We start from the raw sequence: 26,114 nt of genomic DNA on the forward strand, positions 1-26,114 counted from the left end.
AAGCATTGCTTGAAGTTGTCATTACAGTAATGCAGAACCACCACAGGGCCAGTATGTACCCAGTGTTGCCAGACTGCAACAGGCACAAGGAGGTGATGATGGCTGACAGACAGGCAGAACGGACACACCAAAAATGGTCTACCTCTGCTCTCACTGAGTGAAACGATGGGGCCACTGATGGCTAAGATTTTGTGAAAAAAAGAATGGGACCTGACAGCTTTTGTAGTTGCTAGTGAACAGGAAACACCACAGTAAAAAGGATCCACAGGAAAATACAAACCTCACATGCACAAACAATGCAGAACAAGATTGATCCAGTAAAGCCTCACTGTTTTACCTGACTGAATGATTCCTTATTCCATTTCTTAAAAATACTATAGCATCCATTCCATTTGCGTCCAAATGCGTGACTTACATTTTGACATGACCACATGCTTAAGCTAATCAATGTTTATCAATAACAAAAGGTCCCAGCCTTAATGCATTGTGACCTTCTCGTCTACAGTAACATTTCAGGTAACGTATCGACTTCTTGATTGCAGACTGTAACCAATAACTGTCTGAAAGATTACAACTGTCACGTGTATTTAGTAAGTTGTGTCAGCCCATTGACTCTGGTGAGATGTGCCTGTGATACCCATCTTGACCCTTCCACAGAAAGTGCAATATAACATGTGAAAGGATGCACATGGAGATTATCTTTAGCTCATCCAGAAAATATTTCTCACACAACTAAACCAATGATTTTTAACCTCACCTCTAAGATGGTACTTACAGGTGAAAAAAATGATGTGCACTCTAAGAACAGTTCTAATCCCCAACTAGAATCTTGTAATGAAAACTTCATTGCCCTTTAAAGCCTTGCCATGTATCCACCATTTCCACACTCTTTTCTAAAACTAACAAGCACATTTGATGCAGTGAGTGTAAATAGCAGTGCACTCAATTCAACTGCTCATGTAAGGAATATATTTCTACTTATTGCAGTGACTGAATTGATATTTTATTTCATTTTCCATGGAAAAAGCTGCTTATAAATTTTATCACTATTAAGTGTTACTACTCAAAAATAGTAACTCACAGCCACATCCACATGCTAACCTCACATCTATTAACAAATCCTGCTGTCCTCTCATCCTTGCAGAGAGAGACAACTGGACGTACAATGTGATTCACCTGTATTTCACAAGGAGTGAGGGAGGGTCACCTCTCACAGCTCCCAGAATACATGATAGCTTCCTTCACCCACTAGTAGGATATGTGGTTTTTAATGCTTAGAGCACATAGCATCATGCAAAGTTGGGAGAGGAAACATTGGCTGTTGGAGGTAGATGGCTTTCAAAGGTTCTAGAGTCATATGGCCAAGCAAAATAAACTAATTATTATCACGTCACATCCACCATTAGTGCTTCTCTCATTTTTCTACCAATCTGCTTTAAATGTTGCATTTATACACACTGTGATTCAGTAAAGCACATAAACAGCTGTTCAACTACTCTGCTTTTCTTATCTTTCCAAAGGTTGACTTTTAGCACTTCTCCTGAATACAGGTACAGGCTACAGTGCTCATTGAATTGAGGGAGGGCTCCAGGACAGGTTGTTCATGGGGTCATACATCTCAGTACTTGCTCCAGTCTAGCTCATAATTACGACTCTCCTGCTGAGATTTATATTGGCATACTTAAACATAATTTCTGTAGAACTCAAGGAAATGGATTAAAGGACAGAGCTTCATTTTTTATATTTTGAAATTCTCTTATTTTTTAAAGTGACACCTCATTCCAGCCTGGATTTCCATGCAATATAAACATATTTCTACTTGAAAACACGATGAATCCATCATTGCTAGTGAAATGGTATCAAATTCAAATGGACATCTCTGTCAACATCTAAAGCTGAGTTGTCAAATGCTGTGTTCTGGTAAGGAGCAGGCATTCATATCATTAATCCAGTCTGACATGGTCACAACCATCTCACTTCTGCACCCAGCAAATCAGAGATCCTTAATGAAGTCTTGATGTGGGTTTTGTTCCCTAAACTTTCAAGTGCTGTTATGGTAGCTCTTGAGTCCTAAGTGGAACTCCTGAGTGTAGAACACTGTAGCTGATGCAGCCTCGTCCAAGGAGTAGCTATTTAGTGCTGGGCATTCAGTTTTAAGATAGCAGCCAAAATAGCAGGAACAACAAGGAAAAACTTAGTCAAGAATGGATTTCAGGAGATATGATCACACAGCTGAACATGAACACCAGCAAATTATCACTAGCATTTGTAGCATTTGTATTTATAAAAAAATTACCAGTCCCATTCACATAGGCTTAGATTCTGCCTCTAGTACATAAACAGTCCTTGTGCAGAAACATTGTTAGTCTGGTGAACATAACAAAATCCTTCAAAGAAGGGGGGAAAAATCAACAAACTCTTATTTTCATTTTCTGTTTGTTTCTACCAAGCATCTCCTACCACACTTTGAGGAAATGTTGCTACAGAATAGCCAGAGTACCACTATTTCAGACCATGCTTTCACCAATATTGTTTACAGTTTCAATTTATTCTTAAACTGGGATAGATACTCTCTTCTAATTCCTCTGAGCATAAACACAGCCTAAATCTTTTTCTAATGTAAAATGTGCCCATCAGCAGACCTAAAGCATTCACAGAATTGGTTACTATTCACAGCTTCAGACAAAAGAAAGCAGTTTACAATAACCATTGAATTCCCCTTGCTTGCAGTTTGCTGTCACCACATGCTTTATTTATAGTAGGCCTGAAATAAATACTGCAGGATCAGCCATGTTTTGGTGCTGCACAAAAAAGGAAAGCTATTAAATATTTACCATAAGTCTCTCATAGCTTTGCCTCTGACACTTTCACTAGAGAAAAAGATTATTTAGCCCATGATTTTCCAGTAAAAGACAGTCAATTGTGGCTGTCTGGAAGTGAATGGTAGCATGGCCTGGGAGAGGCAGGTTGTGTCAACGCACAGCAGGCACAGAAAGCCTGCATCTCCCCAGCAGCACAGGGTGACACCAAAGCAGGAGTCTCAGAATGTCACAGGAATGTTTGTGCCAGCAGAATGAGGCACACTCATGTTACAGCATTTTCCAAAACTAAGCCAGTACATTTGGTGAATCCTTTCCAAGGAGGCTGATCAGATTCCTTGAGCTAAGATCAAATGAATGTTGTGGATGCTCCTGTGAAATGTGTTGACAAATAGCCCTGCACTGCATTTCCTATGAATTTAAACCTAGAAATCCATTGGTTTCAAATAAAAATAGATTTTGCATGCATTTTCTTGTTCATGTGTGAACTGAATACTGTAGGACAATAAGTTTATGGTCTAGAGTCTGTGGGTCAGCCAGCCAGTTAAAGGTGAACTTTGGCCCAGAACTAAAATGCCTCAGGGCAGCTGTGTAGCTCAAGTAACTATTAGAAACTGATACTGAAGAGTGACTGAGAACTAACAGCAGGTCACAAAAAGATTAAAAGCAATGTCTTTTTCCACCACAACCCAGGTCACTCTAGAGTATGATCATAGCCTTCCATGCCATTGTCTAGTAGAACTTGCACCAGTCACCTCCCCAGCATATCTAGAGAAACGTAGGTTTCTAAGGAATGAGCTGCATCTACCTAAATATGTAATGCCTTAGAATATCAGCTGTGTTTGCCTGGATACTATCCTGCCTCATGCAGTTCGAACGGGTAATAGTGCACAAAGAAATTTCTTTCCTTCTCCTCTCTGCTGTGCTCTTTTCTTCAGCAGAGTATAATTCACCTTCTAGATATATTTTGCTTTCTAACCTGAAGGAAGCAGAGCTTATCTGGAGAGTCCCCTACCTTTCCACACCACTGGATCACAGGTCTCTTTCTCCAGGAACAGTCCAAACATTTCAACTCCCTGCCACATTTCTGTCTGCATCTTTTAACTTCCCACAATGAGCACAGGGAAGCACACAGCCAGCCATTGAAAATGAGCATCAGAAAATGCAGCACTTCACTCAAGCCAGTAACAAGACAAGTTCTGGCTGCCTGATCAAACCTCTGGCATAGCTGGTGAGACCTCCATCCTAATTTTGTGGTTTCATGTGAAAACATAGCATGGGTGACATGATAAGAACAATTTTTAACGGGGAGTTTAGGGAAGGATGTTGTCAGAAAAAAAAAGAAATCCAAAACTTGACATGCACAAATTTCTGAACCCGTAATGGGAAACATGGAGAATCCCACTCAGGCCAGCACTGTGCACTAAGCACACAATGAAGAGCTGTGTTAGTGCACCTCGAACAGTGCAGATGGATGGTACTTGAAGCAAAGATAAGTTTGCATGGCCAGAGAAGTGCAGACTCTCATTGTTTAGGCAGGCAAGTAGGAATGGGTATTCTTAATACTTCCCTTCTGCTATTTTTGATGTATTGCAATTTGATGTCTTGCACAAGTGCTGACACCATGTACAGCTTTCCTTGACATCCAAATAAAAAATAACCAGTTCCCCACCCTGAAAAAGAAGCTCCACAGGGAACTTAAGTGTGATAATAAAAGTAAGTAGCAGCAAACACTGTCTGAGCTGTCAGGTTATAAACAACGCTCATGAAACCTTCATGGCCAGGATCAATAGAAGGAAAGGCCATCACGCTCTGGAGAGCCAAGACCCATTAGAAAAATGAAAAGCTTTCTGTCTCAGAGCATTTATGTCTAGATTTCACATCCCACTGCTTCTTCCACTGCCTTATAGACTAAACAAGCAAGTTCACCTGGTAAAGCATTCCACAATCTTGAAACATATTCTGTAGAGCCAGGTGACTACTTCACATAAATGTTCAAGATCATAAAAATTTAGAGTCTAAGTTTTTCCATCACAAAGGTCTATTTCCTAATGCACATATTTGCCTTCTCCATTTGCAAGGCTTTCCAATGTTTCCAAACTTTTATGCAAATTAGATAACCTAATGTACCCATCTCTATGATCTTTATGGAAATTAGCTTTGTTTTTCCGTAGTAGAAGAACACTCTGCTCCAGTTTCACTGCTACAAGCCATGCCCTAAAAAAGTAAAAATGATCTCTTAGCACAGTCATTTTCCTGGTAACCAAGTCCCAGGAGATTTTGCCTTTCTATTTTGTTCTTATTTGGTTGAAAATTACTGTCACTAGTGATTGCCACCATAGTTTTCATGTTAACTGTTCTACTCACCAATATTATTTTTCGTTGAAATAAAGTATATTTCATTTTCAATTCTGGGCAGGTTACTAAACTGCCACAAACTTTTTCTATTTAGGTAAATGAACCCATTTATGCCTAGGAAAAATAATATTCCAAGGTGGTATTAATCTAACTTCCATAATATGGGGGAGATATCTTTTCTTCAGGACATCTTTAATAGGGTTTTATCCATATATCAGATGGCTAATAGAGTTTAGCTTGGATAAGTACTGAATTGTGCAAAGGGAAAGCCAGCTTAATGCCTCTGAGCACAACTTTTTTAATAGCCTCATATCATCTAAGAAACAACGCTGTTTTAAAAAGAGACTTACTTTTCAGTCTTTCTCATTTGTTTTTCCCATATAAGTCCAGTGAGGCTGAATGGGTCACCAGTGCAAACTAATAGCTCACACCAAAATGCAACTGTTGTACTGAAGAGGAGATTCTATGAACTATATAAGTTCAGAGCAAAAGCATCATCTGCGAAAGTTCTCGCTTGTTAGCAAAGAAGTTGTCTGACCTACTTGTGCTTCATATATGTGTATTTCATATAACTTTACTCAGTTTCTCTTCTTTTCAAAACAGATCTTAACTCATCTCTGTCTTTTATCTATGCAATTATCATATTTCAGTCTGTGGAACACTCTATTACTGCTTACTTTAGCTGTTCTCTATCCATGTAAGTCGATTATCTGAATCACTTACTACTATTTTGGAACTAAGAGACAAGGTAAGCCTTGAGAAAATAAAATAGGTAGAGCAAGACAGTAATAAATAATGCTACTTCCACCAGAAATATGTGGATAAAGAACAATGCATACCACAATAAATAAAGCTTTAGCAGCCTGAAAATACTTCAGGAAAAACAATTACTTAAGTCATTAAGCAATAAATAAGCTGTCCTGGATGCTGTAAAACATTTTCTTTTTTTCTTTAATGATGTGGCCACTAGAGTTGCTGGTGGTGTAATTCAGAGGTCAGCAAGTACTGACAATTACTCACTTGAAACAATCAAAATTACTGTTGTCTGTTTCTGCTATTGCTTAGCTCTACTGCACCACCCATGTATGAGATTCTTTTGTATATTATCACAAATTTTACTTCGACATTGCAACCCGCTTCTGTGACAGTCTTTGCCTAGTCTACGGAAAAACTATCTGCTCCACAATATGGTAAAAACAGAAGTTACTTTGCTTGATATAATTATGGAGCTTTAAGTATTAATGCAACTACTATAGAAAATCTCTGAGCAAGGTTATCTGATTTGAGAACAAGTTTCCTTGGAAGAAACATTAATCAGGAAAAGTTAAGGAGATCTGTTATGTGAGAAAATTCTGCTTTCAATGGCAAAATAACCTTTATCACACCTCTATGAGAAAGTCCACCTTCTCCATATTCTACTGACTCCCTTCCCTGCACTCAGGCTACACATTCTGATTTTGTCAGATGTGGAGAGGCCACTTTCAAATTCACAGGTGCCAGACCATTAACACAAACTCTCAGCCTGCTGTGATTGATTATTCACCCCGTGAATGATAGACTCCTCCCATACACTCATAACACTTGTTACGATGGCAATTTCTAGAACAGCCATTCATAAGTTAACCAAACAGAGCTGTGTGTTGGCCACATGGGAAAAAACAAAAGAAATATCACTGCTGGATTTATTTTTTAACAAAACCTTGAATAGATATGCAATTAAACCTGTATTCAATAGCCTAAATTCAACACAGATACACTCAACACACCAACCTTGCTGATTTCTCTATGAATTCATGCTGATTTCTACAAGAATCAGGGCAGATTTTGGCTTTTCATCTCATATCTGTGCCATGAACACTTCAAATACATCTAATAGAGTTCTCTAAGTCACAGATTTTATAGGATACCCTTAGGAATGCAAAGACTTCAACTTATACCAACATACTTCTGAAGAGTGAGGCTCAAGTTGTGGCTGGCTGACTTGATCTTGTTCTGGGCCTCTAAGTGGGTCATGCTATCAGTGTTGACTCCATCAATGGCTACCACAAGGTCCCCTTGGTTCATCTGTGACTGTGCTGCTTTGCTGCCAGGGGTGATCTGTGTGGGAAAGGAAGAAGAAAAAAACAGTCATATAGGGATAAGTTACTCTGTACACAAAGTGCTTTTAAAGAGCTTGTCCAGAATTCTAATGAGGAATACATACAGTAATAGATAGAGCACTCGCTGTATCTATTATTGTATGGGTGGCGCAACAAAATTTAAGGAAATTAAACTCAAAGTTATCTCACATTTCCACAAAGGTCCAGGACAACGTCTAATGTCATTACTTCTATTTTGAGAGGTTAAGCCCAAGGTAGTGGCTCCCTTACCACACATTATCTCCCCTTCAAGGAGATAATTACGACTGTTTATATTGGAGTAGTATATAGACACATTACTCAGAAGTGGAAAGCTAATGAACCATTATCTACTGCATGATTTTATTGTATTTTTCCTCCTAAAAGCCTTTTTTTCCTAAATTAATTCATTATATTGAGTGGACAGAAAATGAATGTGTGTGAGGGGCCTTGGACATGCTTTGCTTCTATTATAGTCAGCTTTATAGGAAATCATTCTGCTTAACCTTACCCACATACAGCTATTGCTCCACCACCAAGACAGATTTCCGCATATGTGAGATGACTCCATCAACTTGTTGGACTCAACACTCCAAAACCAGACCAGGACTTTTAGAAATAACAAGCCACAACACTTCAGCTACAAACCCAGCTACTGAGAGAACAGGTCAGAAACTGGTTAGAAACATAGTGAACTGATGGTTCACATTTTGTTAGCTCCAGAGGCCTTGTGAACTGGATCTTCTTCGAATAGACAGTTTCCTGACCTCAACTGTACACAGCTCTCTCATTTTGCATCTGGGTGACATTGCTACTTATGAAACTTGACTCCGTTTGAGAACTCAACTAAATCAAAAAAGCTTTCATGTACCATCAGCCAGACACATTTTAGTGTGCACATCAGTGTTGTCCTCTGCTTTCAGCCCTCAGTACTTAAAAGGTACAGACATAAACTATAGGTGTTTGTTCTATTTTTAGTTACTTGCATCTTTACATTCCTCACTTCTAAGAAAACCTAAGGATAACCTAAAATACTGCAACAAAGGCTGCAGTCAAAAACTATGTTCCTTCAGCAGAGAGAACATAGAAGAAAGATATGCCTGATTATGAGCCACATTTCTCCAGTGAATTCCATCAGGCTGGAATTGTGAAGCTGAATTCCTAAGGAAACCAAAACCCAACACAAATCCAAACACTTTTCCTCATCAAGTGTGAAGTGAAATTCCTTAACTTGCCTTCCCTAATATGACTTCAAAACACTGACAATATGGATGTACTCAAAACAAAAAACCTTCCAAAACACTTTCCTAGACTGCTTGCTTGTGTACTTCCACTGGTGAACTCCTTTCTCAACAGCCTCTTAAAGGTACTCTGCTGAGGATGGCAGCCTAATTGCCAGTGTAGTCTTGCAACAGGAGTTGCCAATTTGGTAGGACACAAGCTCTAGTATCAGGGTGCTAGAACACAGCAACCTGAATACTCAGACACTCAACTTAAAAAGATATTACTCTGGATTTAGGCTCTGCAAATAACATCCCAGAACTGATCTGACTGGAAGAGCCAGCTTTCTATACTTTTTCATTAGAGAGAAAAGCAGTACGAGCTCTCTGTTTTCGGAGTAAAGGACAGCCACTGATACAATATTCTCACGGAAAGCTCATCAGAGTTGACTGATAATGGCAGTGCCATGCTCTCCTGTATTTTTCTAGTGTTAAGGAATTGAGGGTTGGGGTGAATGTTTCATGGTGAAGTTTTATTCTGCAGTCTAATGCACTCTCACAGAAAGAAATTAGTAGCAACAAGAGATTCATATTACATGCATAGCTTACCCAACCTATTACACAAACGTTAGCTTCTATGCATTGACTTCTTCATTGACTCTCTTTGTGCAAAGCACACAGAATTCAGAAGCCTATAAAGAATATGGATTGTTTGCATACCCACAAGTGCTTGTATAGTTACTGAAAGACCCCTCCTGTCTCAGTCCCCCAAATATGTTAAGAAACAGAATCTGCAATAAAATAACAAGTTACTAAAAGGCAAAATATAAACAAAAGCCAGACTCTGACAAATCAGTCATTAAGGCTTGAATTCAAGCAGGACACTTCAGTCTTTCTCAGCTGATCCTTTTTCTCTAGTAACATCAGCTGGTTGCCAGTCAGGCAGACACACCGAGGCTTGAGCCTTCTCCATAAAATTTTGGAAATAAACAATCTTCACACATCACTACTCCAAGACATCACCTTTTACTCCCCATGAAACATGCAAATTCTTGCCACAAGATGTGAAATGTGTGATACTGATACTTCTAATCTTCAGACAGCTGGTTTCAAATGCTGGGAACTCCTCCTTTTGCTCATTAAGAACAAAGCCCAGGTTTTGAACATCAACTCAGTTATTGAAAGTTAAATGTCTGCCCTAATTTGCAAATTCTTACTTAATACATACATTTCTTCTTCCACTCCCCAGTGGTGCTTCAAAAAAATAAGCCGAGAGATAAGCCAAGAGAAGCAGAGCTTCCACGGAAAGAATAAAGAAATCTAGATTTAAGCCTAGTTTAAGTTGAGTCTAATTTACTGATTTCCCTCGCAGTTTCTCCAATTTTTGCATTTTGCAGAAGACAAGACAAGGGGTAATGGAAAGAAGATGGAACACAAAAGTTCCATTTAAACATAGGGGAAAAACTATTTCACTGTTCAAGTGAGGGAGCCATGGCATAGGCTGCCCAGGGAGGGTGTGGAGGCTCCTTCTCTGGAAGTCTTCAAAACCCATCTGGACGTGTTTCTGTGTGACCTGATCTAGGTGGACCTGCTTGGGCAGGGGAGTTGGACTAGATGATCTCTAAAGGTCCCTTCCAACCCTACCATTCTGTGATTCCATTAAATTGAAATGTTGTATCTTGCAATAAAGATAAAGCAGGTAACTACAACTGTCCTAAAATTAGAATAAAATTTAGAAGAAGATGGTTATGCCTAGTGGCCATATTTCACTTACTCTAGTGGGATATTTTCTGCTTAATTCTTTTAGAAAACACTACCTAACCGAAAAATATATTTAACAGAAGAATCTATCAAACAAAAAGTGCCAGATAACTTTCATTTTATGATTCATATGAGCTTCTAACTATGGCCATTGCAACATCTCTTCTGAGGCAAAGAGGAACATGAGAACCATGCTGGGAAAGATAAGGAAATAGTCTCAATCACGGCTTACCAGCCAGTGTTCCTTTATTTGAAACAGGAATGAAAAGGATGTGTAGTCAGCTCTTCAGCTAAGTATAATGGCTACAAGTTCTGGGACAGATTCCTTCACATAGCTCTACCTTTCCAGCTCCCATTTCAGGGGCCAGCACTCCACTGATCCCACTTTACGGCTAAAATTCAGCTTGTCCAAGCTTCATAGACAGTAAGACTCTTAAGTATAAAAGGTGGACCTAGTTTATTTTATCTGTAATTCACAATAACTATCAGGAAATAGTTCAGCCTTCCCCATGGCTAAAAGCATGCTATGTAGATTATTTGGTTCTGTAGAGCTTTATACAGAAAGCATTGTTAAAGTCTGGGTATATAATCTGTATAAAGTATTCAAATGAAAGTACAATCATACCTTTTTTAGTTAAAAGCTAACAGGCTTCTCTGTAAGACTTTCAAGTGAACCCACAATGTGCATTAGCATAGGACACTGAGAACAGTCAGTAATTGTTAGGGACAAAATACCAGTGTACAGATGGAGATAGAGCACAGCCAGATCTGAAGTGTCAAGGCACATTCAAGACTATCTTGTTCCCCTTTTTAAAGACCCAGCAGAAAGGAATGGAATGCAAAGTGTTTATCTGTTGGTATTTTCCTTTGAAAATGCATCTCTGATCTACTAAAAGTTTACTACATACAGAGAAGATCTCATTGTGCCTTTGTGAAATCTTTAGGAATCATTTTCCATTTAAAAAGGTTCTTGAAAAAGTTGTTTGGGTTTTTTTTCTTAAATGAAGGGTGAATGTTAATTCAATTTTGGAATTAAGACTGCAAAGCCAGATCTGTCCACACAGTAAGTTCTAGCTTGCTCTCATTTCAGCCTGTCTTCTATTAACAGAAGTAGATGTAACAAAAGTAGAGAAACAGACGTCTAGACCAGGCCAAATGTGCATTTTTCAATTTGACCAACAATGGGGTTTTTTTTCTTAAAACATCTCTGGGCAAGACCTAGACAGAAGTATTTAATGAAACTTTTGTTAATAGTCTTAACTCATGTGCTCTGGATTACAACATTGCTTTCAGATGCTAGGTGTTGTAAATGCCTTTATTTAAGGCTACAGTGAGATGTTCACCAGAGATTCAAGGTATCAATGCTCCTTCTGTCCACTGATTTACAAAGTCCAAGTCACGATAGCACTGACAGATCTAATTGTATTAGCGTTTCTTTAGTGTCTCAAGCCCAAGCATAGCTTCATCTTGAAAAGCCAAGCATCTTTCACTTCTCTCACAAAAGCAGAGGAACACTTTGTGTTTCAGAGATGTGAATTTTCAGCCCTCACCAATTTCCTACAAGGCAGACATCTGACTTCCAACAGCCCCAGCTTAAAGCAAGTGGGCAGGCGGGAAGTAACGCATGTTGCTCTCAGTGCACTACAGAGAATTCTTACTACGCTCTTCTGTGAGCAGATCTGGATGCTGGGTGAATATATAGTACAACAGTGACAGCTGTGTCCTAAAACACAAGTCTACCCTGGGTTCAGAGTAAATACTACTTAGCAGGAGCTCTGGGAGGTGGTGGATCAAGTGCAGCTGCTACACCACCTTGAGAACAGCACATGTTCCCATCCAAGCCCCCGCGGCTACACTCAAAAGGGGAGAGAGAGGGATCAGACAGCATTTGAGTGGCTGAGTGTTAAAATACTAACGAGAATGCTTGTATAAACAGATGGATGGACACAGCTTTCCTACCCTAAGGAACTCCTAATTTACAAGGCTGACAAAAATACATAGGGAGGCCTACACAACCGAGAAGGTGTTAACACGGTAGCTTGCAGCATTGGGCTGGGCCTCTTCATTTTCCAGGACATGAGCTATGCCCAACCCCTTTCTGACCCCAACCTCCAAACCAACCAATTATGTTTTCCACTTCTTATTTAAGAATGTTTCAAAAACTGAGTATTCACTAGCATTAGAAATATGCTAAAGCCCTGGAAATGATACTCTCTCCTCTTCAGGATCTCTGGAATAGAAGGAAATTTTGAAAGAAAACTTTTATCTTCATAGCCAGAAAAGTTAGAAATCAGAGACAGGACATAAGCTACCAGTACCAGAGACTATAATATACTCTTACAAGAAAAAGGATAGAAACTAAGGATCACTAGAAAATACAGTATTATAGAATTATAGAATGGTTTGAGTTGGAAGGGATTTTAAAGATCATCTAGTCCAATCCCCCTGACATAGGCAGGGACAATTTCTACTAGGCCAGGTTGCTCTCAAAGCTGCATTCAACTTGGCCTTGAACATTGCCAGGGATAGGGCGTCCACAACCTCTCTGGACAACCTGTGCCAGTGCCTCAGCACCCTCACAGGGAAGAACATCCTTACATTTAATCAAAATCTGATTTTTTTAGTTTTAAGCCATCATCCCTTACTCAATCACTCCAGGCCCTTGTTAAAAGTACCTCTCTGGCTTTCTTGTAGGCACCTTTAGGTACTGGAAGTCTGCTATAAGGTCTCCATGGAGCCTTCTCCAGGCTGAAGAACGCCAGCTCTCTCACTCTGTTTTCACAGGAGAGATGCTCCAGCCCTCTATCACCTTTGTGGTCTCTTCTGGACTGGCTCCAACAGGTCAAAATGTCCTTCTTATGTCAGGGGCCCGAACACAGTACTGCAGGTGAGGTCTCAGGAAAGAGCAGAGGGAGAATCACCTCCCTTGGTTTGCTGGCCACACTTCTTTCAGTGCAGCCTAGGATTCAGTTGGTTTTCTGGGCTGCAAGTGCACATTACAGAATTACAGAATCTTAAGGGTTGAACGGGATCATGTTGAGCTTCTCTTCAAACTACATCCCAAAGTCCTTCTCCTCAGGGCTTCTCTCAATCCACTCATCACCTACCCTGTATTTGTGCCTGGGATTGCCCTGACCCATGTGCAGGACCTTGCACTTGGCCTTGTTGAACTTCATGAGGTTCACACAGCCCCACCTCTCAAGCCTGTCCAGATCCCTGGGCATGCCATCCCTTCCCTTCAGCATGTTAACTGCACCACTGACCTTGGTGTCGCTGGCAAACTTGCTGAGGGTGCACTCCATCCCACTGTCCATATCATCAAGAAATGTGTTTCCTTATGGAGAAAACCACATTTAAATCTCTCTCTCTTAAATTTTCACAGTGGTTTTTTGTATAGATTCTTCCAACAACCTTGAAAAGCTTTCTGAGCACTGAGGCTCACAATGTCTGGGAGCAGCACCAAAACCTTCTTATTTTACATACTTGGACCCACCCTACTGAAAGGAGAAGAGATATGCTTGGAAATCCCACCACAGAACAGCTACACTGAACTGGTGAATGCCCACATGAATCCAGGTAGTTGTCTCTGGTCTGGAGATATCACTTCCTCTTCCACTGTGAAAAAAGTTAATTGAAGAAACTTGTATTATTATTTCCTAAATGAATCACTTCCCATTCCTGTCCCCACAATAAACATGCTCAGAAGGGAAAATCATGGGTTTCCCTAGAAAACAGAAGGTGATTCTGGACAAGAAAAAACAGTAAAGAAAAGGAATAAAAAACACTGAGAGAAGTCATCAAGCAGAAATTCACCATCTCATTCAACATGTGGCCAGAAGGCATAAAACAGAAACAAAGTAAGCAATGGCCTAGACAACCTACACCATAGAGCAAACATCCCACTGCCGTTGATGATGGCTTTTATATCTTTCAGTGTCAGATGTCTGAGCTCAGCAAGTAAAACTAAATGTAATGGCACAGGACTGTAGGAAACTGGAAATAAAAGTCCTTGCACACATCACTAAGCCATCCTAAAGAAAATTCCCATTTTGCAGCTACCATTTTCCTGAAGAACATGTCTCACTGCTTTACATTTACTACCATGCTTTTTTTTCCCTTTCTGCTTTTTCATTTTTAATGACACAACAAAACCTGCCTTAAATGAACACTCATGGCATTCTGCAAAGTATGCCTCTGACACCTTGAAGAGCTTCCATTTATATTAAACAGAGCTGAGCTGCCAAGCCTCAGAGACACTCTCAAGTGGCCTCTCAAGCTATGCTTCATCTGTAGTTAGGAAAAGAGATTATGATACTTGTGAGAACACCCAAAATAGCTTTAATCTACCTCTCTTAGGTAGCAGGAGCCACAATGCCACAGCAGCACAGAGATTTCGTGGGACAGCCAGTCAAGCACTTACAATTTAGGACACCCTGTGCTGAAATGTGTACTGCGAGAGCAGAAAGGCTCTTGGCACTTGAGCTATCTGGTTTTACCTCAGTCTTGGGTATGCCAGACTATGCATTAACATCAGAAATTTTCCTTCTACTTAACACCTTTACAAGGCTTCCGTTCATGCACAATGTATAGACATTTCAAGGAAGAAGCCAGACAGACAGCTTGCCCTTCTTGACAAGCTATATAGACCCTGGTGATGAAAATATACTAAATGTAGAAGATTTTCCCCTGGGAAATGAAAGAAAGAATGAAATAAAAGAATGAAATGAAAGAAATAGGCAATGCTTAGGGGATTGCCCTGGGCAAGGCTTTGGGGGTGTGAATTTTTGAGGGAGTGTGAATGCTCCTGTCTGGTTGGAAGGAAGACCATTCCATTCCATGCTGCAACTCCACATTACCTGATTGAAAAAATTGCAATCCTTTTCTTTCAAAACCCACCTGGACTTGTTCTTATGTGACCCAATCAAGGTGGATGTGCTTTAGCAAGGGAATTGGACTGGATAATCTCTAGAGGTCGCTTCCAACTCCTACCATTCTGTGATTCTGTTAAAAAATATTTTAAAAAGGGAATATTTTGGAGTTTGCAACTCAGTCTGTTAGAAGTGTGATGTCTATGAACATCAACCATACAGACAACAATAAAAACACAGATGTGGCCTTATAACATGGTATGTTGGCATAGCTAGAAGACTAATAAAGCTCTCTAAATCTTGTATGATGTGATTAATAGTAATCTTTCTTCTCCCAGTCCTCATCTAAAAATAGCCGTTCGATCTATTCAGTCTATTCTCAGTCAGTATCACGTACTGTGCCAAGACAGTGTGCTATGTATCGTGTAGAAATGAAATGGCAGCAGAGAGGCGAGTCACATCGTAATAAACATTGATTGCTTTGTTACAACAGTTTTTACAGAACAAGTAAGTTGTTCTTTGGTATCAAATAGTTTAATAACCTTAATGCAAATCAAAACTGAGACTACAACTGAGGCACTGATCCTTAGCATTCTGACAGTCCTGTGCACATGAGCAGTTCTGTTCACTTCTACGAGACAAGTCCCTGCAGCAAAGTTACACTAAGCTTGTAAATGTCTGCAGGATCAGAACTGCCAAGTTTCTTCAGAGGTTCTGCTCCTTCTCTCCTACTTCACTTGTTAAAACGTGATCCTTTTTAATGCAGTTTTGCAATGTGGGATGTTTCTTTGTGTTTCAAGTAGACAGATCTCAGTTATCAATATGGCCTTTCACATCTTCACAGCTATTGGCTTCTTGAATTCTATTTTCTTTGCAGTGTTTTGACCTCCTTGTGCAAACACAATTTGTCTTGTCTCCCCCTATGAGCATTAACAACAAACAGAGGGGTTTATGTCTTTTGCTACTGGCCACTATGGTAAGATTTCTTTTTTCCAAGTTCATTCTGCTTAATGCATTTCATTGTATATAACTAAGACCAAAATGCTTCATAACTTTGAAGGGCTTTTGATTTGTTCAGCAACCATAAGGCCTGACTAAAAGGACATTTGAGACAATACTGAGAGTTTTATTTTGGCAGTTAGTGGCCTGCAGCCACTTCTGATATTAAGCAACATAAAATAGCTTTGACTGAGTAATTCCTGAGGTTATAGCACACATTTGACCAATATATAAATGACTCTTCTGCTGCCAGGTGTTTGTAAATTAGGAGACTTATTACATTGATGCAGGCTTACATTTAACTGTTCTTTCAATGTGCATTTGTTTATTAAGTTTTTTGTTTCAGACCATCAGAACACCAGAGGAGTAATTCTTCCTCTGATCACTAAAACACGAGCTGCCAGTTTGAAATAGCATATAACACTCCTGACTCTAAGCCAGAAGTATATAGCATTCAGCTCCATGCTTTGCCTACAGATGATATAACAGTATACCACACACAGAAAGGCATCTGTATGAAAGATGACAAAATGTACAATGTCCAGTGACAGGGATGTTGAATCAGAACTACCCTTGATAAGATGCAATTACTTTTGTGTCTAAGGTTTAAAGAGGCCCATATCATCCAATGTGAATCTATTTCAATTGTATTAACCATCTACATTCTGTAATATGCTGTATCATGCTTAGGGGATAACATGACATCCTGCCCAGGTATCCCAGCAGGATCCTTGGCAATTTAAGGATGCATCAGGCAAAGTACAATGTTGACACATTTAACAGGTACGTTAACTGCTGGTTGCTACATGAAACAAGGGAAGTTATTATAGAGACCAAGAATGTTTATTTTACCTGTTAGAACATAATAGCTTAAGCTTTGTTTTCCCACCTTTTCCATCAAACATAAGTCACGTCACTTCCTTTGTGAAGCCACGGGACCCACATATATTTAACAGGAAATAATCATAACATATAATCTCAAATCTAAAATGTAAAACTTGTTACATTGAGACTGTGAAGAATGACAAAATAGTAACTAAAAGCAATACAAACTGAATTTAACAAAAGGAAGCATCTTATTTTACTGCTTCTTTATTGTGACTGTGGAGGGATGTAGCTATTGCTAAGGACAAGGACTGAACTTTATTTATAGTGCAATGATCCCAATGCTGGGTTTGGGTGTTTTAACCCATTAAAGTGATGGGTACAGCAATCCTCAAAAATTTCCCACTTAAAAGTTTGCAGATTATAATAAAAATCCTCCTAGGTTTTGTTCAACAAAATACAAGCCACTGATATGTATGGCTTTCTCAGGTATAAACGTTCCTCTAAGTGAATTTTACATCCATCAGCTTTATAATCCTTTATTGCATAAATGGAGCTGAGTACCTTCCCACACACCTCACAGTGGCTTCAGAGCACACAGCAGTACTAAGCACAAAGTTTTAAAAATGTGGGTTGGTTCTTTTTTCTTTTATTCCACATACTAGGGGATTTTCCATAACTTTACAATAACAAATTTTTATGTGCCCTTAGAATGGCTCCCTGTTTCCAGACAAAACAATAGAAACAAAATGTTTAACACATTGGTATCGTCTGTAGCTAAAGGCGATTTCAAATGAATGAGATGGAAAAAGTATCATTCATTGTGAAAAATACAATGATGTTTTGTTCAACTACTAATGCAACGTGGGTAGATTTACTGACCATCACAATTTACCTACTTGACTTCTCTCCCCTTCAAATCATCAATCTTTTGATGAGGCAGGAAGCCAAGTAAATGCTGATAGAGTAGCTCCTACATTAAGCTAAAGCTCACAAGCTTTAATTTCTGGTCAGAAAGAAGTCATATCAGCTGGGTGTGCTATACACAAACATAAGCCTGACTGATAGTCATCTTTCCCCATGAAGTACTGCCTCATCAGCTGCCCTTCCCAACCTGCACCATTTCCTAGGGAGAAGTTGAAGTAAAAATCTTTAATCAAATATTACACAAAAGACAAAGATATTATGAAAGATATTATTTACAGAAAGTCTTCATTAAACATCGATACTGTTTATGAGCCAACACACCCTCAGAGGTACAACAGAAAATACTGCTAAGTTACAAAAATGCAACATCAAGGAAATCATGCTGAAATTAGGCTTTACCAAGAATGTCCCATAAATTTGAGAGGCCATAAGCTGATTTGGAATCAGGTTACTTAGAAAGAGCTTTAGGAAATGAGTGGCATCACCTAGTGAATACTAATTTGCCTATGGTCACTCTTCATTTAAACTGAACATCCAAACAATGCCACTCCCCTTTGTCATACCATATCTCCTATTTTTATGCTTAAGTTTTGGGCTTGAAACTTGACTCAGAAACTCCTAATCACTACAAGGAGAGCTTTTTTCAGGGATTCTCCATTGCAGATAAGGGAGGAGTCTGTAACCTCCTGATTCCTAATTCAGCAGAGTGCATAGCTCAGTCTCAATTATCTTTGGATAAGCTACTGGGGTTTTTTAGGGTTTTTTTTTCGTTCTTTTTTCAGAGGACAAAATTTGATTCAAATTCCCAGTCCCTCTAGAATTCTGTTAAAATGCTAAAGACCATTAAGACCATCTGACTTGGCATAATATCACCAATAATGACTGTTACAAAAACAGAGCTATTTCCACAATAGGAAAATCAGAAATATTTTTATGTTCACAGAAGAGCTTCAATCATTGCCATGAAAGAATGACATTTAGCCCCCCTGCCAGCAGCAATATCAGATGTATTACCTGTTTTGTCAACATTCATCCACCAGTTTTTTAGGTGCCCAGAGCAGCACTACCCCATGGCCAAGTTGATTTGTTGTCTCTGATGACAGGTTTTGAATTCCCTGAGGGGATACCCATCACATGTGTATGTGGAGGGAGACTTCAACATGCAAAGACAATGAACATTAGCTGGCATTTTAAAAACGGTATTGGGCAGGAAGAGAAGGCTGATCAGGATTTCTCATCTAGTTGACATGCTACTGAGGACAGTCTTTCACCTTCTGAACTGCTCACCCTGGTGATCAACAGGGGAGAGCCAGGAAGCTTTCAGTTTGCATCAGTGCTACTTCCAGAGCACATAGGTTTTAGAGTGTTTCAGGAAGGGCCTTGAAGCATGCTGTCTACATACAGTCCCTCAACTTCCACTCCTCTGTACATTCCTTTCAGGTAGTTAATTATCACAGAATCATTTTGGTTGGAAAAGACCTTTAAGATAATCAAATCCAACCACTAACCTCTCACTGCCAAGCCCATCACTAAACAATGTTCCTCAGCACCTCATCTACATGTCTTTTAACTATCTCCAGTGATGGTGACTCAACCACTTTCCTGAGCAGCCTGTTCCAGTGTTGGCAGGAAAGTAACAGTGAATCATGAACATTTGTACCAGTTTGGCAGCATGATCTGTGGTTTAGGATCTTAGGGTAGATTCTTAGAAATGGCCCACACCTTTGCAGCTGATAAATATTCTTAGGTAACAAAGGTTAGGTGCATAAATTATGAGTGAAAAATTAGCATTAGCCTGCTTGGAATATTTCGCTAAGCTTTATCCAGTTCCAGTTCAAGATACTCATTCATCCTTGATTCAGAATACAGCTCTTTATGAATCATTAAGCTGTGTAACTTACGCATAGCTCGAGCCTAACAGAATCCTTCTGCAGGGTGCTTTGCTTCTGTTTCAAAGCTGTACACTTATCTTTCATTCCTTCCTTGATGACTGTAGACATTTTCCTCAGCAGCACTGGAAGCAGAGGATGCAACATGCTGCAAACCTAGCCACAGCGAGTTTCAACGCATGTCCAAACTAGGAATTTTCCTCTCCTGGTCCAGGGTAAATACACTAATTATGACAATCTGATTGCATACTTTATTATGGAATAAATGTTCATGGGATATCTATTTAAGCTCATGGAAGGAATGCAATCAAGTTCAAATTTGGCTTAAATGTTTTCCTTGGCTGCATTAGACGCTAACTTCTGCAGTGGAGCATGTCAAAATAATTGGCTGGGAAGAGGCAGCAGGAAAGTTGCTGTTTGAGCAAGAAAGAATTTCAGAAAGTCTAAGGTGGTCTGCCTTTCTATGCCCAGTTTGTCTGGTTTCCTTCTGGCACCAAACGAGTCGATAAACAATGAATTGTGTGGATGACAAAATATGACAAGTTACTTCAACAAAGACTCCTGCTGCTAGCAAAAACGTTACTTGCCTGATAGACATGAGGAATGAAAGGAACACGTAGCAAAAAAGTTGACCCTCCACTTGGATCTCAAATAAGGACTTAGCTAAACTGCAGGACAACAAGCTTCATCACTCTATTTTCTCATCAAGGAAGCATCTGAATGGCTAAATATAAGTGACATTTTGCACTGCATTAAGCAAAAATTTCTTTAAAGACTGATGGATTCCCTGATACCAACCTGCAGATCCCAGACCCAGACAGAATTGTGACTGATGGAATTATGAAAGTTCTGTTCTAGGCAGAGTTATATTTACAGTAATATTTTTCAGAGCTGTAAACTCACGTGCAAACAAAATCTGTAGGTGTTTTGGAGTTTTTATACATTGTCAGAGTCTGATCTTAGCCAAGTTTCTCTAAATCCTCTTAAATCAGGACATTACTTGATGGATAACTGGCTCCCACTCTCCCCAGTTTTTATTTTTCATCTGTTTCTTTTTTTTTAATAACCCTTCTCTCACAGCACCTTGTCCTATAACATTGCATAGTCTCATGAATCATGTTTGCAGAGAAAATATTTTAAAACTGTCAGTGATGGAACTTTGATGTGCTCCACGTCAAGACTGCCAACTGCAATGGCAGCAGAAAACATTTCTCAGAGTGAATATGCACCTATTTAACAACAGGAGGCTTTTACTTCAGATACCAAGAAGCGGAAATAAGTGAAAATTAAGAATGCTTGGATGGTTGCTGGGCAGCTGGGGAGATTCCTGGGGCAGACACAAGTGCCAAATGGGGCTGTATCAGTAATCTCTCTTTATCCTAGGATGGGTCTTCTATTTATAGAATTATACAGCTCTTCAAGAGACTGTAAGATTATATATGTATGTGATATGGGAACAACATATATATTATTCATATAACTGCAAAATAAAGTCCAAAGATGCTCCCAATATTTTACTAGATGTATTTTAAATAGTACCATATACTATATCCATCTGGTTCTCTCAGCTGGTGACAGTCATTTTCTTCTGACTGGCCTTCCCTTCTGCCTTTTTGTATCATTTCCAGGACTGAAAGAAATTAATCCTCTCCCTTCTGCTTCCTGTGTATCTCTCACACAAAATCCTCAGAAAAGAGCTTCTTCACAATTCCAGATCATCCCAATGAGTCTTCTGGGTCATACTGAGTCCAGCATACACTCAAGTAAAAGTAATTACTATTTTATACAGTGACATTAACTTCCTATTCTATATCTAGAAAGATATTCCTCAACAGCCATCCTAAGTCAGAACAAGAAAAATATGTCTATTATTCAGTCTTAACACTAAGTCATTACTGGAAATAGCATTTTACTAGTAAAACTTGATAACAAATTTTGAGAGACTTCTAAGGCTGCAGAGGGAAATATTAAACATTACCAGCAGCTGATACTAAAGCTATACGCCTCAATCACAGAGAAAAATGTCAATGTAAGCTTAGATTAAATCTAGTTATCTGCCTTCTCTAATGAAGAGACACCAGGAAATTCTATGCTTTTAAACACTGAAGCATTGGCATCTCTATTCCATGTACTGGTTGCAATGCCTAGCAAAATGGGGCCCAGACTCTCCCTGACCCTCTACCTCAGGGTAATGTAAGTATTGCAAACAACAAAACATCAAGCAGTATTTTGTGCAAATCATACAGAAGACTGGTATAAAGAAATCATCTAGGTATTCTAGAGAGTTCCTAAAAAAAGACAAATAGGAAAAAAAGGAGAAATTAAGACCCTGAGAAAGCAAATTTCTTTTACAAGAGTGTGGCTATGTTAGAGAAGAACAAGGCACAGTTGCCATTCTTCAGAATATCTAATATTATCTCATCTAACTCTGCTGCTCTGTGTGAATATTACAAAGAGAATTTATATAAAAGCATAGGTTTTAAGCTCTATGCTATCCTGCCTTGTAGTCTAGGCAATAACTCCAGCATCTGTTGCTGCCCCTGTGAAGAGATTTGCAGTGATAGCGCAGAAGTAAAAGCTCGGCAGACAATAAAGTATCTGTCACGTCTCTTTGGAGGCCCCTCATCCTTTTTTATCATGCGTGACCCTGTAAGAATGTGTAATGTGATATTCCAGAGGGAAAAAGCACTTTTGCTGGCTGCAACTCAGATATGACACGAAGTCATGGCTATCTTATGTAAAGACTGATAAGGCAGCAGCCGTATGCTGTTTATGCTATATCATTATGTAATTAGAAAGTCTTATGTTTGTATTATTAAATTCACTGATAATCAGCCTCTAAAAGAATAAACAAAAAAATCACAGACTGTGCAGAATTGAGAACTGTAAGTCTGAATATCAGAAGCGGTTAAAGCCTTCTGAAGAAGTAAGAGCAAAGAACAGATAGGTCCTAAGATTAACTGCTTTTGAAACAGCAAGATTACAAGTATCTTCCCCAAGTAAGGCAGAAATCAAGCTGTTGTGGAAATCAGTGAGTCAAGGACTCTCGTGCAGCAAATTAATTCCATTGTGCATATTCCTCCTTTGACCTCAGCTTGTTTGCTCAGAGCACAGGGAACTTCTGTCTCTTGGGTTTTAGTTTTCTGTCCTGTCTGACAACACATTAGAAATAAGTTTTAACACAGTAAAAATACTATGGTCCCAATTCCCCATAACTTAGCACAAAATTATTTTCTTCAGTGCAAATCCAAGTATTTCCCTTTCTCTGTTAAGTGCTTTGTAGCCCTACAAATGACTGCAAAGCTGCCTGGCAATAATAAGTCAGAGCTTGCATTTTCACCTCAGGCAAAATAGCAATGATTTCTGCGCAAATAACATTTGGAAAACATACCTTTAATTCACAACACGGTTCTAAATCTCTTCTATTCCCTCTGCAGTTTTATGTTAATGTTTGTTGGGCTTATGAGTATGGAAGTAAAACTAAGGACTGCAGGCAGTCTGGTGCTCATGTCCCCATTTCCTTCTGTCCTAAAGAGCAACCTCCCTGCTGCTCTTACCAAAACTAACAACTTGTAAGTCCATCTCACCTTTTCACTTGAGATCCCCTCTCCAATGACTACAGCTAGGGCCAAAGCAAACATCTCACACAAGACAATGCTGACAGAACTCTCATATAATTTGCCATCTAACCAAGTCAATATGTATCATACTTTCCTCTTTCTACCAGACAGTCCTTTTCTGCTCCAGTACATGAACACTTAAAGCACAGTATCTTTTCAATCTTTTGAATGACACATAAGCCTAAATCACAAAAATTAAAGTTTGAAGATACCTGCGTTGGTAAGAATGCAGACAATAAGCCTGTGTTAGTGGCAGAAAGTAAGAAGAATGGTCTACAGGATCAAAAGGATCCATTTACACTTTCTGTAGTCACTTAAGCAGCTCCTTGTCATGACACACCTATGAAGCATGGAGATCCACTATAAACAAAAATAGGATATAATGGATTTATGAAGGATTAATTTCACATTTCACTTGCACATTTATCTCAGTGGGAAGAAAGGATGCTAACAGAAACTTCAGAGCTAAACATCAGTTAATACTAAGAAAGTAACTTTTTCTCCCCATTTAAAACATATTTTGTTTCCCTTTCTAGCTTTATGTAATACATGTAACAATCAACTGTGAAACATCATCCATGTGAAGATACCACACACTATGTAAAAGAGGCCAAGGGATCTCCATGTTTTTGCATAAACTAGAGACAAAGTATTTACCAGTCCATAGCACACATATTTCTATAGTGGATAGTAACACTATATTACACCATTTTGTTAACACATTTGAACTATGTTGATATTAGTAAAGGAAAAAAGTTCAACTTCTTTTCCTATCAACCTGTAATTTAAGCTATGACAGTTTTTTTGGTATGTAGTGATACAGACTGATGTTTCCAAAGCCCAACTCAGTGCAACAGCATTTGGTAATATATTGACCACCTTAGGTATTTTTATTTAAATTGGAGTTTACTTGTTACAAAAATTGATTTTGCTTTGTTAAAAATGAAAGTACTCCCACTTTATATGAAGCCTGTACTTATATACATGGCTCTGTTCCATAAAGGGCACTAATTCAAACTATTATAACAACTAAACGACAATTAATTCTCCCTTATGAGTATGATAAATTATTATTTTAGGGTGAAGCTATACATTTTCCAAAGGGTCTTTATCACAGCTATGTTGACAGGACTTGAAGTATGGTGGTATGCTTAGTACTACCCTAAAGTAGCTGAAGTATGTGCCATAGCAGGTGCCGCAAGTAGAACATAGATTTGCTTTGACATTAGAACATAGGGTATAGAGTGAGTGCAGGATTGTTTCATGGATTTAAAAACAGCATATGTTGTCAACGGTCTGGAAAAGCAGAGCCTTTGGGTATAGCATTAGAGTCTAAGCTAACTGAATTTGAAGAAACCCTGCCTTGCCGTGGCAACAATTGTTTGTACTTAAGATCATCAGGGTATTTGTCATTAAAGAAACTTTTTGCCACCTTTAAGGGAAAAAGCTCACTTAAGTGTTAACTCTTGGTGAATGAAGAAGACCAATGCATTAAAACATGTTGTTTGGGCTTTAAAGGACACATTTCTGTCACAGAAGTGTAAATATTACGTTTGCATCCATTTTACAAATTGTAAAACACAGTTTACATTTATTTCACAGTCTTGATAATGGCCTCTGAAAAAACCCCTCACCTTGAATTTATGCACCAACTTCCAGTGCCACAGGATATTGGCAATCAATATACTCCTAGTCTTTCAGGCATGAAGTAGCACACAAGACAGCTTTTCCCAGTTGAACAATCTCTCTGCATCTGTGACTTATGGCCCCCATCTAGACTGACCCATTCACTCTAACAAAGCAGGAGATGAAAAGCTTCTCCTTGTTAGCCATAGCTGTACCTCCCTGCTGACACACATACACTTCTTGCATCCATAAGCATGCATATGCTCCTTCACATTTCACAATGACTTAGAAACAGGCAATGTGGTTGTGATCTGTGCAATAAAGTTTCTCTTACAGTAAAATTTTTGCAGCTTCTAGTGGTTTTGGCCTTTGCAATATCATTCTAAAAATGTTGATTACTCCTTTCCAATGCCTGAGCAATGGTACAACAATCTCTGGGGTTCTTTTTCACAAATTACTGCCGACTTCTTTTGATCGACCTGCAAAACCAATTCATAGCTCTGTCGATGAATTAAGGTCATAGATAACTTGTAAAAATGAACTGAAATATCTAACCAGACTGCTTGACAGTCACTATATAGACTTGAGGTATGCCAGAACTGGAGCTAAAATTATAGATCTGTGTAAAATAATGGAATAATCTCAAATACTGCTAGGAAAGCATCCTAAGCAGCATATATGTCTCCTAGATTAACCCTAAAACATGTACAAAGCCAGAAAACCTCACCTCTGATTAAAAATCTAGAGTTAGATTCTCAGATATAAGAAAAACCAACACATTCTATGATGTTCAGTCTCCTTAATGGATCTACACTGGTTTAGTTCAGCTAAAAATATTACTCTTATCTTAGTGACTGTAGCATTTCTCTTACATAAGGAATTTTAACTTCATGTGAAATGATTTTTCCCCCCAACCTCCTTATATATACAAGTGATTGAGAACAGCAGTATTATCCTTCAACTCATAAGGCTCTCCTGACAAATATATTTTCCCCGTAACTTCATAGAACTAGTGGAATTATACCAGGAATAAATCTGTTCCAGTATCTTGAGCTGCTCTATTTGGAAACCAGTTATTTGCCTGA

At 38.9% G+C, this 26,114-nt stretch overlaps 1 protein-coding gene across 6 annotated transcripts in view; it reads right to left on the reverse strand.

Annotated features, from left to right (window-relative positions):
* Nucleotides 1–26,114, reverse strand: part of LDB3 (LIM domain binding 3) — a 118,291-nt gene that overhangs the window by 70,136 nt on the left and 22,041 nt on the right. For all 6 annotated transcript variants that reach the window (XM_062001225.1, XM_062001226.1, XM_062001227.1 and 3 more), the window contains one exon: nt 7,123–7,274. In XM_062001225.1, coding sequence (XP_061857209.1) covers nt 7,123–7,274 — 152 coding nt within the window. The remainder of the gene's footprint in view (nt 1–7,122; nt 7,275–26,114) is intronic.

This window comes from Colius striatus, chromosome 8 (assembly GCF_028858725.1).
Source record: "Colius striatus isolate bColStr4 chromosome 8, bColStr4.1.hap1, whole genome shotgun sequence".
Taxonomy (NCBI): domain Eukaryota; kingdom Metazoa; phylum Chordata; class Aves; order Coliiformes; family Coliidae; genus Colius; species Colius striatus.